At 38.4% G+C, this 22,721-nt stretch overlaps 1 protein-coding gene across 3 annotated transcripts in view; it reads right to left on the bottom strand.

Annotated features, from left to right (window-relative positions):
• Positions 1-19,101: 19,101 nt before the first annotated feature.
• Positions 19,102-22,721, bottom strand: part of IBTK (inhibitor of Bruton tyrosine kinase) — an 85,965-nt gene continuing 82,345 nt past the window's right edge. For all 3 annotated transcript variants that reach the window (XM_066358970.1, XM_066358969.1, XM_066358971.1), the window contains 3 exons: positions 22,015-22,086; positions 21,138-21,270; positions 19,102-20,338 (listed from right to left, as the gene is read on the bottom strand). In XM_066358970.1, the coding sequence (XP_066215067.1) occupies positions 20,207-20,338; positions 21,138-21,270; positions 22,015-22,086 (337 nt within the window). In that variant the 3' untranslated portion in view covers positions 19,102-20,206. The remainder of the gene's footprint in view (positions 20,339-21,137; positions 21,271-22,014; positions 22,087-22,721) is intronic.

Raw genomic sequence — 22,721 nt, 5'->3', positions numbered from 1 at the left:
GAAGCTCCAGTGAAGCCAGCGGGGAGTGCCTATGAAGTGAGTGTTGTGATTCATAGGACCGTTAAGGAAGGGCCCTCTCCTCAACGGAGCCCGAGGCTGAGACTGGGCAGCGAGCAGCCTGGATGAAACAAGTCACACAATCTGAGATGGTACAAAAGATGATCTGCCAGGTCCCAGGAAAGTAAGTGAAAGTGAACGGCTAGTGAAGCCCGGAAAGCTCAGCCCAATGGCAGAGATGACTGGCCGGCATCCCCCGGAGCCCCGTGACTGTGCCGCGGGGAGGAGGAGCTGGCGGTGGAGATGTTGCAATGGATGGGCTGAGGGAGCAGCTGCTTGGGGCTGGTAGCACTGCGGGGCTGCTTGTTTTCAGCTAAGGGTCTTTGTGGCCAGAGGGTACATCTATCTTAAAGGCTCTCAAGTGTGTGATGTGAGATGATTTATGTGGAAGGCTGCCCAGCTGCCATCCCATAACACATTTGGAATCATTTTAGATGTCCATTCCCTAGAAGCAGCCTTCCCTCCCCAAGGCTAAATTTAAACCATTCCTGTCATTTCAGGAAATCTGTTTCTCATAGGATGTCTCTGTACTGGAAATAGCATGTGACCCCTCTGTAAAAGGGAAGAGAAATTGAAGCATAAATCACCCGTTCTTCTATCTCCCTCTGCATATGCACACACCCGGACATATACACACAACCCTATCTCTTTTAAGAAAAAAATTTTCAGAACAGAAAAGGGAATTCATGGAAATAATAAAGATGAACTTCCCAGCACAGGGAAGGGGAGGGAGGGAGGCAGCCTGTCAATAGCTCACAGACAGCAGAGTTCATTGACTCATGCAAAAGCCCCAGAGGGATCATCGGTTCCCTCAGTCGCCTTTAGAAGAACAGACAGAAAATGTGATTTTATAAATGTTCCCAAAGAATCCCAGCTTTGCTGGATCCAAGAGAGCCAGAGGCTTACCCTGCTGCTCACCATGCTAGAGTGTAGATAAGCCAATGCGCCCTACATAGCTAACAACCTAACAGAAAACACTCCGCACACACACAGATTCAAGATCCCGTGGGAAAATGTACAGTCTGATTGAATCTACCCCAATCTATGCTTGAATATTAAAATAATTAAAAAACCTTTCAATGTTTCTTGATGCAACTTGAAAGCAAACTCAATACATGGATGTTAATATCCTCATCTCAACTATGGATTTAGAAACTATTCCATAGAAAAACAAGTTTATGCAGAACTCAGGAAGAGTTCCACTCTGAAGCCCAGGCCCACAGTCACAAGAATATTGCGTCTTTACCTTTTCCCGTTTCTCTCGGTCTCAGGGTGACAATGCTCCTGCTTACTATAATAGTTCTTCACCTTGCCTGGCATTATTTAGCCAAAGAATTGGATGCTATTGCAAGGGAGTCAAGAAAGATGCCTAACATTCTACCTATTCGTAGCAGTGCTCATAAATTTCTCCCAAGTTTACATGAAAGGCTTAGCAAGACTTGTTTTTTCTCAGTCACTTCCTCTCCCCACTGTGGTGCAGAAAGAGCATCTAAGTACAGGTTTGTAAGGCCTTGTCTCTTTTTTTTTTCTTTTTCTTTTGGCAGAGACTGAGAGAGTCAGAGAGAGGGATAGATAGGGAAAGAAGGGAGAGAAATTAGAAGCATCAATTTTTTGTTGCATCACTTCAGTTGTTCGTTGATTGCTTTCTCATATGTGCCTTGACCAAGGGTGGGGCGGACACAGCAGACTGAACAACCTCTTGCTTAACGACCTTGGGCCCAAGCTGGTGAGCTTTGCTCAAACCAGATGAACCTGCGCTCAGACTGGCAACCTCGGGGTCTTAAACCTGGGTCCTTTGCGTCTCAGTCCAACACTCTACCCCAGGGGTCCCCAAACTTTTTACACAGGGGGCCAGTTCACTGTCCCTCAGACAGTTGGAGGGCCAGACTATAAAAAAAAAACTGTGAACAAATTCCTATGCAGACTGCACATATCTTATTTTAAAGTAAAAAAACAAAACGGGAACAAATACAATATTTAAAATAAAGAACAAGTAAATTTAAATCAACAAACTGACCAGTATTTCAATGGAAACTATGCTTCTCTCACTGACCACCAATGAAAGAGGTGCCCCTTCCAGAAGTGTGGTGGGGGCCGGATAAACAGCCTCGTAGTTTGGGGACCCCTGCTCTACCCACTGCGCCACCGCCTGGTCAGGCTGTAAGGCCTTCTCTTAAGGGGAGGAGGCAGGCAGGATACCAAGATTCCTTCCTTGTCAAGGACAGTGCAGTGAGAACTGGGCAAAGTCTTTGGCTGTTCTATGCCCAAAGCAGTGTATCTTCTGAATACTACATTAGAGAGTCCAAACCATGTGGGCAACTTGGTTCCTTGAGTTTCCAGGGTTTTCTATAAAGGCCTTCTGCCAAAAACACTGTGGCTACCATGCATTGTGAGATTACAGTGCTCCAACAGTTAATGTAGCTGAAAGTGTCCACTTGACATTGTAAAGGATTGGCATTAAGCCACAGGGGAATAAAGTGGTTCTTCAAGGGAAGCCTACAGTCCCACATCATACATCACTTCAGGTGTCAGTGCATCTTCTTAAGCTACACCATTGATCCTCTGGCCTCTGTTACCACAAGGAAAACTGCCTGCAGTTGTCACTGCAAGAACTTGGAGCTTTAGCCTTCCTGGGTGTCTGCTGTGGGTTTCATCCATAGTAAGGATTACTGAAACACCTAATTCTCACACATTTCTTAATGTGGGATTTGCCACCAGGAGGATGTGTTCTGAAAAGTCAAGCCATATTGACAACCTAGTGCATGTCAACATATACTAGTGAATGCAATTTACTGTTTTGTAGTAGTTACCATATTACTTCGTGAACTCACTGCAGGCTCAATTGCAAAGTCACGTATAGCGGGTTTTCAACCACTGGACTGGTGTTGGTCTGTGAAAGAGATAACCACCCTGATGTTTTAGCAAGGATATAGACCAAGTCTTCATACAACATCAGGGTGGTTAACTGTTTCGTGGAATGGAACCAGTCCACGGACTAGTGTTTGAAAAACACTCATCTATAGAGTGTAATTACCTCTATAGTGACCGAGGTGACATTGCTGTATTATCAACCCAGAATGTTCTACACTGGCTCTATCCTACAAATAGGACTACTGATTGTAAACATTCTGAGTAGCAGGTGGTGGTAGTTGCCCAAAGTAAGTTACCTGATTGAAGGTGTCTTAATGAAGGCCAGTCCACTCCCTGCTTAGTTATTATAATTTTTACTCAACGCTCAGAACAAAGTTCGACTATTTGCCTGATGATGTTCAGAATGCACACAGAATACATATTTCCTCTTTGATTAAAACCTGCTACGATTAGCAGAGCCCGGCAATATATATTTAAGCGTTCCAATCTTTTTTGAAAGCATCACAACATGCTTCACAGGCAAAATTCATGCAACCAAGACTCAGAGTCAAATATAAAACTAGACACAACGCTTAGCCATATTCTTTTTCTAATAAAAAAATATTTGCAGATCTTTCCTATTGAGACAGGAAATAGTTTGGGCTCTGATGAGAGCAGTTTATACTGGCCATCCCCTCAGGGTTCCCAGTGTTTCTGGTCAAGGCTGAGCTGTGCTTTCCACAGAGGGACCAGGGAGCCTTGACAATGTGTGAGGGAGGCTGTGCGCTATTCCCTTGGGCTGGAACCCAGAATCCCAGGTCCTGCTTTCTCAGGAAGAACCCATTTTAGAATAGAAAATGAAAGTTAATTCCAGCTTATGTCAGAGAGCCTCACAGAGTGTTTAAAAAGAAACTACCATTTCTTCGATGGCAACCCACTGAGATAGGAACAGGGATTAAGCAGATTCTTATCGGCAGGTTGCAATACTAGTCAAGGAAGGGCATGGTACACCAGCAAGCTGATGACTGCAGTACAAACAACGGGGTTCAACATCTTTGCACTCATTTCCGGTCTGTGTGCCACCAGCCTGGCTTCCTACTCAAGTATCACTTCCTGTTTTGATGAAACACATTTATTCAATCAATGAAACTGAATTCAGATCATCCTTGACTTGGTTACCATATGTGGTTTGATTCCCTTTAAGTATATTATAACCTTAACAACTTTTGGTTAAATTAGTGCAAAAACTTCTGCTAGTTTGAATCCTAACCTTTATACCCACTGCTGTCATTGTTAAAATATAGCCATTGTTTTGTTTTGTTTTTTTTTGTATTTTTCTGAATCTGGAAATGGGAAGAGACAGTCAGACAGACTCCCGCATGCGCCCAACCAGGATCCACCCGGCACGCCCACCAGGGGCGACGCTCTGCCCACCAGGGGGCGATTCTCTGCCCCTCCGGGGCATCGCTCTGCCGCGACCAGAGCCACTCTAGTGCCTGGGGCAGAGCCCAAGGAGCCATCCTCAGTGCCTGGGCCAACTTTGTTCCAGTGGAGCCTTGGCTGCGGGAGGGGAAGAGAGAGACAGAGAGAAAGGAGGGGGTGGGGGTGGAGAAGCAAATGGGCGCCTCTCCCATGTGCCCTGGCCGGGAATCGAACCCGGGTACCCCGCACGCCAGGCCGACGCTCTACCACTGAGCCAACCGGCCAGGGCAAAATATAGCCATTGTGATGTTTGTTAGCGCTTGAAATCATGTTCTAATGGAAAAATCTGTATGAAATAAATGCCAGATTTAAAAGTTGTAAGTGCAATGAAGCAAGTGCATTTATCACTGAAATTATTATTCACATGGTTTCAGGTTGTGTTATTCCAAGTGTTCTAACTAAGAGCACACATTTAAATAGTATCCTGCACTAGTCCAAGATTTTGAAGGACTATTTCTTCATTAGCCAATGAAAACAGGCCTCTACTCTGCATGGAATAATTTATTATCAAATTGATTATTAAGATGTGCTCTGTGTAAAGTTAGGCATTCTGATTATCTCTAGAAATCAAATTAAGTCCTAAGAAAGCATTTGGTGTGTGTATCCAGCACCTGACATTTCTAACATTCAAATAGGGGACTAAGTCACAGCTTCATGTGGAAATAAGGAGCATGGTGTTGGGGCTACAGCAAGGCCATGGAATTAGTTCTATACAAAATATTCTTCTCAAGGATGGGGTAGAAAGACAAGGACTCAGAATAGGACAATCAGAACTTACTTATAGGACCACTCACCATTAATGGGAACTCAAAATTTGACCGATAGCTTGCTCCCAGTACCATGGGGTACAGGGGTGGAACAAAAGAGAAAGTAATTTGCCTTCTTACTGTCTTGGAAAGTGGACAAGGGAGCTACTTGCTTAGAGAAATTTTTAAACCCAAATATTGCAATGTGTTGACATAGCTTTGTTGGAGGATTATATATATTATTATTTTATAAGCTCTTCTTTCTTGTTCAAAGAAAAAAGCAAGGACTGTGTCCATAAAACACGTTGACTTGGTCACCATATGTGGTTTGATTCCCTTTAAGTATGTTATAACCTTAACAACCTTTGGTAAATCAGTATGTCAGCTCTATCAAAAGAAGTATAGTACTTTACTGTATTTTCTAATTGGAAAACATGTAAGAAATATGATGAAAAAGGAAAGGAGGTAACATTTAGGATTCCTTTAAGAAGGAAAGTGATTATTTTCTCTTGGTTCCTTGATCCTTGTTCGCGTTCCACTACCTGCATTCTCTAGCCCAGGGGTCCCCAAACTACGGCCTGCGGGCCGCACTTCCGGAAGGGGCACCTCTTTCATTGGTGGCCAGTGAGAGGAGCAAAGTTCCCATTGAAATACTGGTCAGTTTGTTGACTTAAATTTATTTGTTCTTTATTTTAAATATTGTATTTGTTCCCGTTTTTTTTTTTGTTTTTTTTTACTTTAAAATAAGATATGTGCAGTGTGCATAGGGATTTGTTCATAGTTTTTTTTATAGTCCGGCCCTCCAACGGTCTGAGGGACAGTGAACTGGCCCCCTGTGTAAAAAGTTTGGGGACCCCTGCTGTAGACCATACTCAGTTTTCACCTTTTAATCTGTTTGTGTGTGTGCATATAGATCTTTGCGATTTAATACCTTGTATAAATCTGTACAATAACCACCACAATCAAGACACAGAACTGTTCCACCACCACCACTAAAGAACTCCTTCATGCTGCCTCCTGTGTCCGTGCCACCCTCTCCCACACACACCCTCAGCACCATGCGTCCCATCTGTCCTCCATCTCTTTACTTCTTTTTTTTTTTTTCATTTTTCTGAAGTTGGAAACAGGGAGAGACAGTCAGACAGACTCCCGCATGCGCCTGACCGGGATCCACCCGGCACGCCCACCATGGGGCGACGCTCTGCCCACCAGGGGGCGATGCTCTGCCCCTCCGGGGCGTCGCCATGTTGCGACCAGAGCCACTCCAGTGCCTGAGGCAGAAGCCACAGAGCCATCCCCAGCACCCAGGCCATCTTTGCTCCAATGGAGCCTTGGCTGCGGGAGGGGAAGAGAGAGACAGAGAGGAAGGGGGGGGGGGTGTGGAGAAGCAAATGGGCGCTTCTCCTGTGTGCCCTGGCCAGGAATCGAACCCAGGTCCTCTGCATGCTAGGCCGACGCTCTACCGCTGAGCCAACCGGCCAGGGCTCATCTCTCTACTTCTGTCATTTTTAGGATGTTATATAAATTAAATCAAAAAGTATGTAATCTTTCAAGATGTTTTTCATTAAGCCTTAGACCTTCAGATCAAACCAGCTTGTTGCTTGTATCTATAGCGCATTCTTTTATTGATGATTCATATTCATTGTTTGTACATTCGTTTGTTCAATGGAAAGCAGGATGGGAGGGATTACTGCCACCATCTTGGAGACAAGTTACACAATCCTCCAGCTGAGTAAATAGTGACACAGACTGAGAACTCTTCAACCCTAATGTAGAACATTTGTATTAAAGGAAACTTAAATTGCTTCCAATATTTTGGTATTACACTTAAAGTTACTACAGACATTTGTATACAGGTTTGTGTGGACCTAAGTTTTCATTTCTTTAGGATAAAGGGCCAGGAATGAATTGCTGGGCGATAAATGTAAATGCATGCTTAGTTTTACCAGACCAAACTATTTTCCAGAGTAGCTGTACCATTTTACATTCCCACCAGCAAACAAGACTCAGTTTTTGCACGTCCTCCCACACTAGCATTTGTTATTGTCACTATTTTTCATTTTAGCTGTTCGAGTCATGGTAAAGTGATATCCCACTGTGGTTTTAATCAGCATTTTTCTAATGGTTAATGATCCTGAGCATGGTTTAAAGTGCTTGTCATCAATATCTCCTTTATGGTGAAATATCAGTTTATATCTTTTGCCCATTTTATAATTGTTCTTTTTTTAGAAATGTTTGTTGTATGGTCTAGATATAGTTTGTAGCTTGTCTTTCATCCTCTTCACAGCAACTTTTACAGCACAAGTTTTAAAATCTATTGATTTTTTTCTTTTATGGATTTTGATATCATGTCTAAGAACTCTGCACCTATTGAAACTAAGAACATTATTTGTGCTTGAATCTGCACAACAGATTAAAAGGATATCTAATCTAATTAAAGTGTGGGGAACTTGTAGTGGAACGAGAAGGATGTGGGCAGGGGTAGGAAGTTATTGTTTTTAACAGTGAACAAATTAATTTTAAAAATAGAGCAGAGGCTTTGAGTCAGATCAGAGTTTCAATCCAGGCTCTACAGATTAGATGTTAGAGTGTGGGAAAGTTATTACTTCAGTTTTTTCATTCATAAAGATAAATGTAAAAATAAAATATCTCAGAATTTTTTTGAAGATTAAATGAGATAATGTATGTGAAACTACTCAGTTTAGTAAATAGTGAATCAATTATAGGATTGAATTAGAATCATGAACCAAAGCAAAATTTATATTTTAATATAAAACTGGTCAAATTTTTCCTATTGCTTCACAGCTGTCTTTGGTGGCATACCACTCAGTTTTTCTAGGCCTGTTACATTCTTCTGGGTAATTACAGTGGCTGCATTTGTGATTTTTCTTCTCCAATTAATTTTGTTTTGGTAATTATTTTTTAATGATTATAATAAGCTATGTTCTTTACATGAACTAGCAATCTCTAAAATTTTTATTAGACAGGAATTACTGTTCTTAATGTGTAGATGAGAACCGAGGGCTCAGGAGGTAAAATGACTTGTTAGTTTGTCTAATTCCAGAGCTTTTATATCTAACTTTGATGTCAGTGTGATCCTAGGACTCCAGTGCCTAGGAATATTGCCAAAAAAAGAAAGAAAAGGAAAAAAATTTATTGGTTAAATAAATTTAAAACATTTTTAAAAGCATGCTTTAAAAGCCCTTCTTCAGAGTTTGTACTGAATATTAGCAAATTAAAGTTTCTGCAAAGTCCTTAGTCTAATCCAGCATTCTCCAAATTAACTTAATCACAGGGCTTTTTAGAACTGTGTGTATACCGATCAGCACCACTCAGAATTAGCATCCCATAGAAAAGATTTTAGGGAACCTTGCATTGAAAATACATTCTTCCCAAAATGCTTGGTATTTCTGTACTATCTAATCCTAATATGATTGATACCAAAGCACTATAGTTCCATGGGAACTCTACAAATAGTTTACAAGGAAGGCATAATAGCATTTTACCAAGAAAAGTAATATTCCTAGGGCAAATTTAGTGAAATTATACAATCTGTATATGCCTTTGGCTTCTGAAGATAACTCTAGAGGAGTAGCAAGTTTATTTTATTTTGGGGGAGTAGCAAGTTTATATCAACAACTCTAAGAGCAAATGATGTTAAAAGAAACATACTGTATTTTTCGCTCCATAAGACACCTTTTCCCCAAAAAAGTGGAGGGGAAAATGCCCATGCATATTATGGAGTGAATGTTCATTTTTTTTTAGCTGCTGTGGAGCACTGCTCCAGTAAACATATGTAGAATGAGCGCCAGCGGGAGCGTAACCATACCCAGCATGGTGGTGTGTGGAATCCCGGCATCTGCTGAGTGATCTCCTGGTTCCGGTTACCACAGCTGCATGCAGCGCAGGAGGGAAGGTGAGCAACGTTGTGTGGGTGCATTCATCTGGCATCATTGAGGGCAGACATAAGAGGTGCGCTATAGCAGTTGAGCACTGTGCTGCAGCTGCTGGAGCTCTGTGTGAAGTGCTGACATCACTTGCTGCCCTATTCGTGCTTGATCAGTTTAGAGCATATATTAGCGAAACCACACACACACACAAAATCTTTAAATAAGTGAAGACTCATCTAGCTGTAATTCCTGGGGGTCTTACCAGTCAGTTACAACCTCTCAACATTTCCATCAACAAACCATTTAAAGTCTTTATGCAAGAAGAGTGGAACAGCCTGACCAGGCGGTGGCGCAGTGGATAGAGCGTTGGCCTGGGATGTAGAGGACCCAGGTTTGAGACCCTGAAGTCGCCAGCTTGAGCGCAGGCTCATCTGGTTTGAGCAAAAGCCCACCAGCTTGAACCCAATGTCGCTGGCTCCAGCAAGGGGTTGCTCGGTCTGCTGAAGGCCCGCGGTCAAGGCACATATGAGAAAGCAATCAATGAATAACTAAGGTGTTGCAATGCGCAATGGAAAACTAATGATTGATGCTTCTCATCTCTCTCCGTTCCTGTCTGTCTGTCCCTGTCTATCCCTCTCTCTGACTCACTCCCCGTCTCTGTAAAAAATAAAATTAAAAATTAAAAAAAACAACTAATGATTCATGCTTCTCATCTCTCTCCGTTCCTGTCTGTCTGTCCTTGTCTATCTCTCTCTCTGACTCACTCTCTAAAAAAAAAAAAGAAGAGTGGAACAAATGGATGGCTGCTGGTAATCATGATCTGACACCAACTGGACGAATGAAGAGACCGTTATCACTCAAGTTTGTGAATGGGTGAAAACATCATGGCAGTCAGAGAAGAATGAAACCATGGTACAGTTATTCAAAAAATGCGGCATTAGCAATGCCTCAAATGGCACTGAAGATGGTATCATATGTGAAAATAGCAAAGAAAGTGATAGCGAGCAACTTGTGCTTCCTAAATTCTGACTAGCGATGATGAGTTCCTGGGGTTCTGGGACAACTAGAAGGGTATTTGAACATTCAAGTCTCTTCTCACTTGTTAATAACAGTGCTAACAATTGTTAGTACTGCTGTTGAGTTTACATTGTTGAAATATTATTGTGATGCATTTTATTAAATATTTTAACACACCATTTGTTTCAGAATATTTTTTTAACTTTCCTCCTTAAAACACTAGGTGCGTCTTACGGTCAGGTGCATCTTATGGAGCAAAAAATACGGTAAATCTCCTCCCTAATTAGCCTGATTTTCACCTTGAATAGTGTGCTATTAAAATGTTTAAGATTAAAAATTTAAGTTAAGATTATTTGGGGAGCTCTATTTAATCAAAATAAATGTTAACATAACCAAAGAATTAATTTTTAAAAAAGTCTCAGTCACTACCTTTAATTCCAGTACTTATTACCTATAGTCTTCTTTGTAGGCTCTTAGAAAATACTGCATTATATATATTATTTTCTATCACTCTCAGCTCAAATGTCAGGAGGAACTATACTTTTAATGCCCTGTTCTTGAATTCTACTTTCTTGTATCAAAGCTATTTAAACAAATTCTTAGTGATGAGTGTGATCCTGATGGTAATGGTCTTAGATACAGTTATGAGCATACATATAACATGAAATCATACTAAATGCCTCTCCTAAAAGTTTTCCTTTTCTAATGTTGCAACATGAGTCAAATACACTATTGAATAGTATCAGCCTCAGAATAATGAGCAAGCTGAGGCTAGCCTCTCATGTTGTTTTTAGAAGGTAAAATTATCTTTTCATTCCAGCTTACTGTCTTCCCATTCTGCTGGAATTGGAAATAAAAGGAATATTAGAGTTAATAAAACTTGAATATTTTTCTATTTTTATTGATAAATGCAATTAGTTATTTGTTTCAAAATTATTTTTAAAACTTTTAAATGACTTCATTGAAGTTAGCAACGTATATAATAAAAGGCACTTTAAAGATACAATAGTAATACAAATTTCTCTAAAAACAAATTTCAATTACTGTATTTTTCACTCCATAAGACTCATTCCCCCCCCCCAAAAGTGGAAGGGAAAATGCCCATTCGTCTTATGGAGTGAAAAATATGGTATTTTATTAAGTATTCTAACACACCATTTAGTTCAGAATATTTTTTTAATTTTCCTTTTTAAAACCCTAGTGTGTCTTATGGTCAGGTGCATCTTATGGAGCAAAAAATATGGTAAAATGAAAATAAGTTGCCCTGGCTGGTTGTCTGAGTGGTAGAGTGTTGGCTTGGCATGTGGATGTCCCAGGTTTATGAGTCCCAGTCAGGGCAAACAGGAGAAGTGCCCATTCGATTCTCCAACTTACCCCCTCTCACTTCTCTCTGTCTCTCTCCCTCTCCCTCCTGTAGCCATGGCTCGATTAGAGTTAGCTGGCCCCAGGCACTGAGGATGGCTCCATGGTCTCTGCCTCAGGTGCTAAGAATAGTTCAGTTACTGAGCAACAGAGCATTGCCCTCTAGTGGGCATGCCAGCTGGATCCCGGTCAGGGCACATGCGGGAGTCTGTCTCTCTGCCTCCCCTCCTCTCATTGAATAAATTAAAAAAAAAATGAAAATAAGTTTTATTTCCTCTAAATGTTATGCAAGAAACAAAGAATGGAGACTTTCAATAACTAATACAATACTTTAGTTTTAATAGAATTATGTGTGATTTTCCCCATAGAAAACTTGAAGAGTCTAAACTAAGACATTTAATAGTATCAGGCATGAGTTGTCATGAATTGAACTTAAGATACTTTGATTTTCTTATTAAATAATTTTTCCCATGAGGGTGATTACTTCCTCTTTGTCCTAAACTACTAGAAGTATACAAAATACACTTTTATATTCCAGAACATACTATTCCCAAGAACTTTGGGTCATCACAGTAAGCTATACTCTGCAATAGAGCAAAATGTAGCTTCTTTAAAGTTCATGACTTGACTTAAATTTATTTTGCTCTAAGATTTAAGCTTATTTGGCTCATAATAAAATAAAACAAAAATAACAATTTACAAATGCATTTTGTGAAATTCTGTTTACAGTATTTTTCTCTCCATAAAATGTACTCCCCCTCCCCCAAAGTGGAGGGGAAAATGCCCATGCATCTTATGGAGTGAAAAATATGGTATTTTATTAAATCTTTAACACACCATTTCATTCAGAATATTTTTTTTTCTTGAAATTTTCCTCCTTAAAACCCTAGGTGTGTCTTATGGTCAGGTGCATCTTATGGGGTGAAAAATATGGTAAATGTTTATCCATCTAGAAACTTTAGATGGCTTCATATAGAACACAAAACTGTTACCTTTTCAATTCTTTAGCTAACAATTGTGATATGATTCACAACTTAAAATTCTAAACTAATATTCCATCTGTTGCTATGAATCTGAAAGACAGTGCCTCATTTGGAGACTTTCATTAAAGCATGGCAATTTGGACTTATAAACTTCCAGTAACTCATAAAAAAGCTCTTAATTTCTAATTTTGGAATACTTTTAGAATTCCCATGTTCTTAAAACACAAGCTTCAAAATAGTGATTCCAAAGAACCTGAGGCTCAAATAGAACATAAAATTAAAACCAATTTAATTGGTTTATTAAAAATATTTTTAAATGTTAAAAATATTTAATAGAAATCAACCCTAAGAACTCAAATTTTAACTTATTTTATTCACTTCCTGCTTTGGATTTATGTTCTTTACTTACTAATGGTCCATACAGGAGGTCCCAGCAATTAATGTTTATTAAAAAAGGATTGGCCCTGGCTGGTTGGCTCAGCAATGGAGCATCGACTTGGCATGTGGAAGTTCTGGGTTCAAGTCTAGATCAGGGCACACAGGAGAGGCAACCATTTGCTTCTTCCTCCTCTTCCTTCTCCCTCTCTCTTCCCTTCCTGCAGCCATGGCTCAATTGATTGATTTCAGCATGTTGTCCCCGGGCATTCAGGATGGCTCCATGAAGCCTCTGCCTCAGGTGCTTAAAAATAGCTCGGTTGAGAGCAGCCTCAAATGGGCAGAGCATTGGCCCCAGATGAGGGTTGCCAGATGGATCCAGGTAGGGGCGCATCTGGGAGTCTGTCTCTGTATCTCCCCTACTCTCACTTAAAAGAAAAAAAAAGGGGGGGGGGTTATTCAAATCTGCTTATCTACCACTATAACTATGATATATTTTCATAATTTATCAGAACAATTTACTGGTCTCTTCATATAATTAATACATAATTATAGGATTCAAAAGTTTACTTTTAACAAGTCTAATAAGTACTTGTTCTCAAGGCTATGAAACAAGATTTAATTATATAAAAATCTTCTAATTATATAAGAATCTTCTAAATTCTTGACACAGTCTACCACAGCTTTTGCCTTAAAATATCTGTTACAGCATAAAGATAAAAGTTTTATATTTGTGAATTTTCTAAAATGGGGGCTTATTTTATGAAGGAAACTTGGTTTAGTAATCAGAGGTTCCATATGTTAACCAAGTTCAGGGTATTCATTTTATACAGTCTCAAATTTTAACTTTAAATGCAAGCTAAATCAAGATACCAAGCAAAAATTGTTTGGTTCTCTTTTCTATAAAGCTATCCATCTACTTACATTTTTGAGGTTATAATTTTAGTTTATAAAAGTAATACACTTGCAGAACTTAGAAGTAAAATCCTGCTAAAAAACATTGTGCCAGGCCCTGGCCGGTTGGCTCAGCGGTAGAGCGTCGGCCTGGCGTGCGGGGGACCTGGGTTCGATTCCCGGCCAGGGCACATAGGAGAAGCGCCCATTTGCTTCTTCACCCCCCCCCCTCCTTCCTCTCTGTCTCTCTCTTCCCCTCCCACAGCCAAGGCTCCATTGGAGCAAAGATGGCCCGGGCGCTGGGGATGGCTCCTTGGCCTCTGCCCCAGGCGCTAGAGTGGCTCTGGTCGTGGCAGAGCGACGCCCTGGAGGGGCAGAGCATCGCCCCCTGGTGGGCAGAGCATCGCCCCTGGTGGGCGTGCCGGGTGGATCCCGGTCAGGCGCATGCGGGAGTCTGTCTGACTGTCTCTCCCCGTTTCCAGCTTCAGAAAAAATACAAAAAAAACCCACAAAAAAAACATTGTGCCAAAAGTCACCCCAACCCCAGCTCAGACATCACTTTCAGCCCTTTTAACTGTTTTGTTTATTTTTTAAACTTTAGTGGGGTATGATTGACACATAAAAAGCTGTATATATTTAATGTACACAACTTGATGAACCAGTTTTTCCCTTTATTAGTAGTATGTGTGTGCACACACATATTAACAACATAAAATCTACCCTCTTGGCAAATTTTAAGCATGAGATCTATACTGCCAGCTATAGGCACCATGCTACAAAGTAGATCTCCAGAACTTATTTATGTAAGGTAAGTTCTGGCCCATTTCAGTCAACTGGGGAAGGAGCACACACATATAATCACTGCAGGGAAAGCGAGGTCATGCTTAGTGATCTGCAACATGGAAGCATACTATTGAGTATGTTAGCTGTGGGCCTGTCATATATGGCCTTTATGTTGAGGTATGTTTCTTCTAAACTCACTTTGTTCAGTTTTATCATATAAGTTGAATTTTGTCAAATGCTTCTCCTGCATGTATTGAAATTATCATATGGTTTTTACCCTTCACTTTGTTAATGTGGTGCATCACATTGATTGATGTGCAGATGTTGAACTATCTTTGCATCTCTGGAATACATCCCACTTGATCATGGTGTAAGGTCCTTTTAATGTATTGTCGAATTCAGTTTGCTAGTTTGTTGCAGGGATTTTTGCATCTATAGATTCATCAAGGATGTTGGCCTGTAATTTTTTCTTGTGATGTCCTTGTTTGGTTTTGGTAAGAGTAATGCTGGCCTCCTAAAATGAGTTAGAAATGTTCCCTCCTCTTCTATTTTTTGGAGAGTATGAGAAGGATTGGTCTTTATTCATTGAATATTTGGTAGAATTCACCAGTGAAGCTGTCTGGTCCTGGACTTTCACTAGTTGAGAGATTACTGATTCTGATTCAATCTCCGTAATCAGTATATTCAGATTTTCTATTTCTTTGTGAATCAGTCTTAGTAGGCTGTGTTTCTAGAATTTTATCCATTTCTTCCAGGTTGTCTGGTTTGTTGACAGATAATCCTTTGTATTTCTATGTTATCAGTTGTAACATCTTTCATTTCTGATTTTGAGGGTTTTTTTTCTTGGAAAGTCTAGCTAAAGGTTTGTCTATTTTATCTTTTAAAAAAAGCTTAGTTTCATTGAACTTTTATATTGTTTTTCATCTCTATTTCATTTACTTCTAATCTTTATTTCCTTCTTTGTACTAATTTGGGCTTTGTTGTTTTTTATCCTGTTCCTTGAGGTATAAAGTTAGGTTGTTTAAGATTTTTCTTATTTCTCAATGTATGTATTTGTCCCTCTTAGAACTGTTTTTGCTTCATTCCATACATTTTTGTATGTTGTCTTCCCATTTTCATTTGTCTCAAGGTGTAATTTATCTTTTGAGTTCTTTGTTCCATTGGTTTTTGTAGCATAATCTTGACTATACATGTGAATTGTCCAATTTCTTCTTGTATTTGATTTCTAGTTCATACTATGGTAGCTGGAAAAGATGCTTGATATGATTTCAGTATTAGTAAATTTATTAGGACTTGTATTGTGGTCTAATATAGGATCTATCCTAGAGAATGCTCCATGTGCATTTAAAAAGAATGTGTATTCTGTTGCTCTTGGATGGAATGTTTCATACTAATCTTTTCATTCCATCTGGTCTAACATGTCTTTTAAAGCCAGTGTTTGCTTATTGATTTTCTATCTGACTAATCAGTGAAAAAATTTTATTTTTCTTAAATAGTAAGTTATAATTGGGACTAGCAAACTTTAGGGCACCTAAGGAAACTTTAAAAAATATATACTAAATATTTGAGATTTAAAGAGTAATAATTTAGCCCTGGCCAGTTGGCTCAGTGGTAGAGTGTCAGGCTGGTGTGTGGATGTCCCAGGTTCAATTACCAGTCTGGGAACACAGGAAAGGCAACCATCTGCCTCTCCACACCTCCACTCTCTCCCCCTTCCACAGCCATGGCTTGATTGATTAGAGCATGTTGGCCCAGGGTGCTGAGATGGCTCTGTGGAGCCTCACCTCACACACTAAAAATAGCCTGGTTGCCAAGTATGGCCCCAGATGGGCAGAGCATCAGCCCCAGAAGGGGTTGCTGGGTTGATCCCAGTTGGGAAGCATGTGGGAGTCTGTCTGTCTCCCTTTTTCTCACCTGGAAAAGAAGAAAAATAAAAGTAAGCAATTTACAAATATCCCTCCTTTGCTATCAGTTAATGAAAAGCCCCTAATAAACACAATTTAAGCCTATCAAACTTAATACACCAAGTATATCTTCTACTTTTTTCCAGTTACCAAACATCTTTGTGATATAAAATAATTCTACCTAGATTATTAAGCCTAAAATAGCTTCTCTTTTCTTTCACCTCAAAATATCTTTCCTCAGTACTAGGTATTTTCTTAACTTTAGCATGCATCAGAATCACCTGGACGGCTTGTTGTAAAAGAAGTTCTCCACTCCCCAATTTTCAGATTCAGTAACGCCTGATAATTTTTATCTCTCACAAGTTCTCAGTGATATTGCTAATAATCGAGAGGCCAAACTAAGAACCACTCATATATAACTATCTTTTATCTCCTCCCTTAAGGGAAAGCGAGGTCATGCTTAGTGATCTGCAACATGGAGGCATACTATTGAGTATGTTAGCTGTGGGCCTGTCATATATGGCCTTTATGTTGAGGTATGTTTCTTCTAAACTCACTTTGTTCAGTTTTATCATAAAAGTTGAATTTTGTCAAATGCTTCTCCTGCATGTATTGAAATTATCATATGGTTTTTACCCTTCACTTTGTTAATGTGGTGCATCACATTGATTGATGTGCAGATGTTGAACTATCTTTGCATCTCTGGAATACATCCCACTTGATCATGGTAGAAATAAATATCACTTTCCCCCTTAACAATAAGTTTTAGTTTGTATTCTTGATTTCATCTTCATCCCCATTCTGCAATTATTTCCTTTATTCCCAGCATCTCTAATTTGTATTTGCATTGACTTTTCAATTTTCTGATTCCTTAATGCATAACTCTTCCCTTTTAAAACACAAAACAAGTGTCCCAACGAACTACCATTTATATGTCTCATGCATCTACATGTTTATGGCCAAATTTCTAGGTAAAATATCCTTAAATCTAAATCTCTATATTCTCATACTTTTCTCCATTACTCAGATCATCTCTTAATCAGATCTCAACAGGAAACAGCATTCTCAACTTGAATAAATTATTAATAGACTCTATAAAAGCATGGGCAAGATTTAGGTAAACTACAATGGATACTGTAGTAACCGAGGTTAGAAGCAGTGGGAGATCTTTTGCAACTCCTAAATATGAATGGGTGAGGGAAAACAATATTTACCTGAATCTGGAGCATAGAGAGCAAGCTGCTTGATACGAGCTGTGAGCTTCCCATGAGAGGAGTGCAGCCCATAGCTACACTCTAGAGGGGTGGGAACAGAAAAAAGAAAAAGCTTCTTTTTCCTTCTGTCAATATGCCAACATTACGCTAATGCTCCAAATTGGTTCAAGTACCCAGAAGCCAGAGGGAAAATGAACTGGTTGAGAACATATGTAAGTTCAACTTCAAATACACAGTAGTGGGGAGAACAGAGAATAAGTCTAAGGTGCAAAGACATCTAGCACAGTCTACCCCTTTTGTTCTTTAGCATCTATTCTTTCCCTTTGTTTAGGTAACAAATTTGTGTCCTTAACATAGGCACCTGTATACAAAGTCCTATATACTAGTATTTCATAAGCGGTTGTTATCAATTCATTCATATTTTGCTCAAAAACATAGAAATGTCTCCAGGACAAACCAGAAGTTAAGATAATAAAACATATCTCAATAAATTTTAAAGAATTAAAGCAATGTAAAATAAGTTCTGCATTTGAAATTAAACAATATACATTTAAATAATGTATGGTTTAAAGGAGAAATCAAAGGAAAATTAGAAAATACTTTAGCCTGACCAGGCGGTGGCACAGTGGATAGAGCGTCGAACTGGGATGCGGAGGACCCAGGTTCGAGACCCCGAGGTCGCCAGCTTGAGCGCAGGCTCATCTGGCTTGAGCAAAAAAGCTCACCAGCTTGGACCCAAGGTTGCTGGCTCGAGCAAGGGGATACTTGGTCTGCTGAAGGCCCGCAGTCAGGGCACATATGAGAAAGCAGTCAATAAACTAAGGTGTTGCAACGAAAAACTGATGATTGATGCTTCTCATCTCTCTCCGTTCTTGTCTGTCTGTCCCTATCTATGTCCCTGTCTGTCCCTAGCTCTGACTCTCTGTAAAAAAAAATTAAAATGAAAACACAACATATAGAAACTTGTTTATGGAGTGCCACTAAATTAGAGCTTAGTGGTAAATATATAGCTTAAAATACCCATACTTGGGAAGAAGGAAGATTTATATCAATAATCTAAGGTAAAATGTCTAGAGAAAGAATGGCATATTAAAACTAAAGCAGGCACAAAAAAAGGGAAATTATAAAGATCAGTGTTGAAACCAATGAAAAAGAAAATAGAAAAACAAAAGGGAAAAATCAAAGAGAACCCCAAAGTTGATTCTTTGAATAGATCAGCAAAATTGATAAGATCAAGGGGGAAAAGAAAACAGAGATTACCAAAATCAAGGGTGAAAGTAGGGACTTGAGCCTTACAGAATTTGAAAGTATTAGATTAAAATACTATGAACAAATTTATGTCAACAAAATAGACAATTTACTTAAACACATAATAAAAATCTTTACACAGGTGCATTTTAAGAAAAACTGCCCTTTTTTTAAAAGTCAAGGAATGAATGCAACATTCACATGAAACAAATACCAATGATGGTGTATATCAAGAGAAATAATTAGTAATTCCTCCTATAATAGATGTCAATATAGTATAAAATATCAAACACACATTAGCAGCAATCAAGATTATTTTTTATTGCACATTTGCTTACAAGTTTGCTTATTTTAGGTAAAGCTAAACTTCAAGTACTGAATTAGTTTCAGCAATATTTCCATCATCTGAATTATAGCAGTGAAATTTCTCTATGTTATCCTAGGCTTGTGTCCCAGAAACTAGAACACTAACCTTCCCAATTTCTCTAGGTACTGGAACACAGATTTAACATAAAAATAATTTTTTTAAACTACTCGCAAATAAAATCAAAGAGCATACTGTAAAGAAAACAAATAATGTTTATAAACCTACCTTCCTCTACATTATTTAATTCTTGCAATGTATAATTAAGCATTTCAGAAAATTTAACACTTTGGAAAACTGATTCTTTCAAAATTAGGCTTTTATAAGGTCTTTTCCCCCACCAAAAAACAACTCAGAATAACTCCAAATCTTATAAAGGAACTATTATCTTGGACTAAGCTGTTCAATAGTATTCATATTTCCTTTCCACTGTACTCCATAGTTTAATGCAAAATGGAGAATATGTTATCCAAGCTGAAATAACATGACATTTGAGCAGTTCAAGCTTTAAATACACTAAAATGTTCATCACTCAATGAGAAAAGACACAAGAATTGAACATAACTACTGCAGTAAACACAAAACTTTGGCCATTAATGGATCAAAAGTAATGGCTAATACTCCTACTTTTCGCTCATCGATCTCATATCAAAAAAGAAGTGACAACAGATATTTGGCAAAAATATTCTAAATTATTTATCCCAAGTAGTACTCAAATGGAAAGTTATTTTTAATGCATCACTCTTAAATTTTACACTTCAATCATTCATGTTTTCCTTTTCAGACCTAGTCAGATAAAATAATTCAATTTAAACAATCGTTTTCCCTCTCACACACTTTTACATAAAATTACTAAAATTACAATTCTAAGGATTTTTTTAATCATACAAATATTATGTTTAAACTGCAGTACAGAAATTAGATCTTTCGTATTCTATCTAGAATGGTATGTTACCAAAATTGTAAGAACTCTTTTCTACAGCTTTTCTTTATAACAATCACAATTTATGAAAACTGCATCACAATTTCACAGCAAACTAGCATCCATGCTTATTCCACATCGGTACTGCCAGTGGTCCCTGCGGTGTCCTTTCAACAATGACAAACTCATCAGGGTTGCCTAATGCCCCATAGAAAACCAATAAATCTTGTATCGCATGCTCCTCAATCTGAAAGGAGGGAAGGAAAAAAAAGAAAGAAAAAGGAAGATTTGTTTTATTCTTTCAATTATCAACTAAGTAGGATTATATTAGCTTTCCAATTTCCTTCTGTGGAACTACCACTTTCTATGGATAAAACACAGAGTAGGTATCCTACTATTATTCCCTTGGCAAGGAGAAGGCTTGAAGCCTGAGCTAGGATAATCAGATACCCACCTTTCCTTGAATTTTAATCTTGAGCAGAAGAAAAAAGAAACTGAAAATAGTTGTTAGAATCCATTGATTCCAATAGCTTCATTCGGTGTGATAATTTTTGTTATTGTATGGGTCTTCAAACCCCTGCTTTTAAGATCTCCTGGGCAACTAAGACTTTTTGTTTCCAAGCCTGGCTCTCTGGTCTTTCAGCTTCAGTTTGTGGAATCTTAACATCCCTCAAATAAATTCTCTTTTCCTTAAGTAAGCCAGAATTGGTGTGTGTTGCTTTAAGAACTCTTAATAATTCTTACTGAACATCTGAGGCAAGTCTAATATGCTAGATAATGCCAAGTTCTCTACAGGTCACTTTTAAAAAGCTCAAAGAATCACCAGTGCTAAAAATAGCAGCTTTATTACAATTAGAATTTTTAGTTCTAAATTAATTATCCTGAATACTTCAAATAACAACTGCTGAATTTCAGTTTACTTTTATATTACATTTACATTTAAATTTGATAAACATATGCACCTACACAAAGCAAACATAATTTATCTAAGGATAAAGTGTAATGTAGTTCTTCCCTAAATTAAACCTGTATCAGCATGTCTTTACCTGAATCAAAGCCAAGGGTTTTTCTCGACTTCTGATAAGTGCTGCTTCCTGCTGTAGTTCCTCTTCTACAATAGATGCAAAAGTGACTGGGGCTACCGCAGGAGGCGCAGGCAGTGAAGAAGATAACCAGGGACTGAAAGAATAATAATGAGTTTTCATTCATCTTCCCAAATTTCTACACACAATATCTCCTCTGAAATACTCTTTAACAGTGTTATATTTTTTTCCCCATGACCTACAACATAAGGGAACTGGAAGCTTTTGCATTCCATTTACAGAACGATAAAGTGAGGAACAGAAAAAAAGAGAACTAATATATTTTATTTGGATCAGTGCTGTAGAGAAAACTTTTGAAAACACCAAAAAGTAGATGGGGCAGAAGTAATATACAACAGAAAGGTAACTCAAACTGTAAAGCTGGGAGTATTCAGATAACACAGTCTATTCAGTATCATCTTATTTCCAAATTCCTTAATACAGTGGTCCCTCGTCTATCGCGGGGATAGGTTCCAGAACTCCTCCCCCCACCCGCCACCCGGGATAGGCGAAATTGTGAAGTAGCGACCTTATATTTATTTTATTATTTCTATATATTTTAAGGCTTTATTATAAATCCTCTCCACACTCTTATAAACCTTTCCCACACTTATTTTGCTTATTTTACTGCAAAAATAATTAAAATAAATACATAAAAATACCTATATACCGCAAAATCCTGCAATACAAAATTAGATATATATATATACAATTTAAAAATCCGTGATACAGTGAGACTGTGAAAAGTGAACCGCAATATGGCGAGGAACCATTGTATTCTTTTTCAGTGCTAAGCAATAGCCTACCTTTCAAGGTCCCAAAGTTAATCAATTAACCTTACTTGTGACTGTCTAGAGGTGGTACATCTGAAATATGCCTGCCATTTGGTCCTGGGGTACCATGAGTAGAGGATCTGCAAAACAAACACCAAACTGAAAATTAAAGCTGTAGTCACATTAGTAAAACTGTTTGTTAATAGAATTATAGAGAAAGAATTGCAATCCCGACTCAGAAACAAATTAACGTGTGCAGTCAGACTTATCCTTTAAATTATAACCAAAGACAAAAATCTATAGGTGATTTTAAAAGAAGATCTTGCAAAAAAAAAGGTCTGTTTTTTAAAATAATATTCATATAGCCATTTATTGTAATCAAACATACATTAAGAAATAGACAACCTGTGAAGAATGTTTTAACATTAATATTTTATGACTAAAAAGTGACAAATTAGCACTAAGTTCCCAAAATAAAGCAGGTCCTAGAATAACATATTTTATTCAACATTGTTTAGTTATATTGATGAGATGGCATAAGAACCTAACTCGTTTTTATGAATTAGGCTACGGTGAATTGGTTTCATCATACTTCATTTTCCTTAAAGTTGCAGAACTTAACAATGATGTTCAATGAAGACTTAACTGTATATAAAAACCAGATAATTAGCAGCCATATTTTGTTAACGACTAAACTATAGTAAATATTTTGACAATATTAGGGGTTACAGATAGGACAGACAGAAATACAAGACATGATTTCTACCTTTTAATA

Source organism: Saccopteryx leptura, chromosome 1 (assembly GCF_036850995.1).
Source record: "Saccopteryx leptura isolate mSacLep1 chromosome 1, mSacLep1_pri_phased_curated, whole genome shotgun sequence".
NCBI lineage: Eukaryota > Metazoa > Chordata > Mammalia > Chiroptera > Emballonuridae > Saccopteryx > Saccopteryx leptura.
Note: the sequence above shows the minus strand (reverse complement) of the source record. Positions and strands in the feature narration are given on the sequence as shown.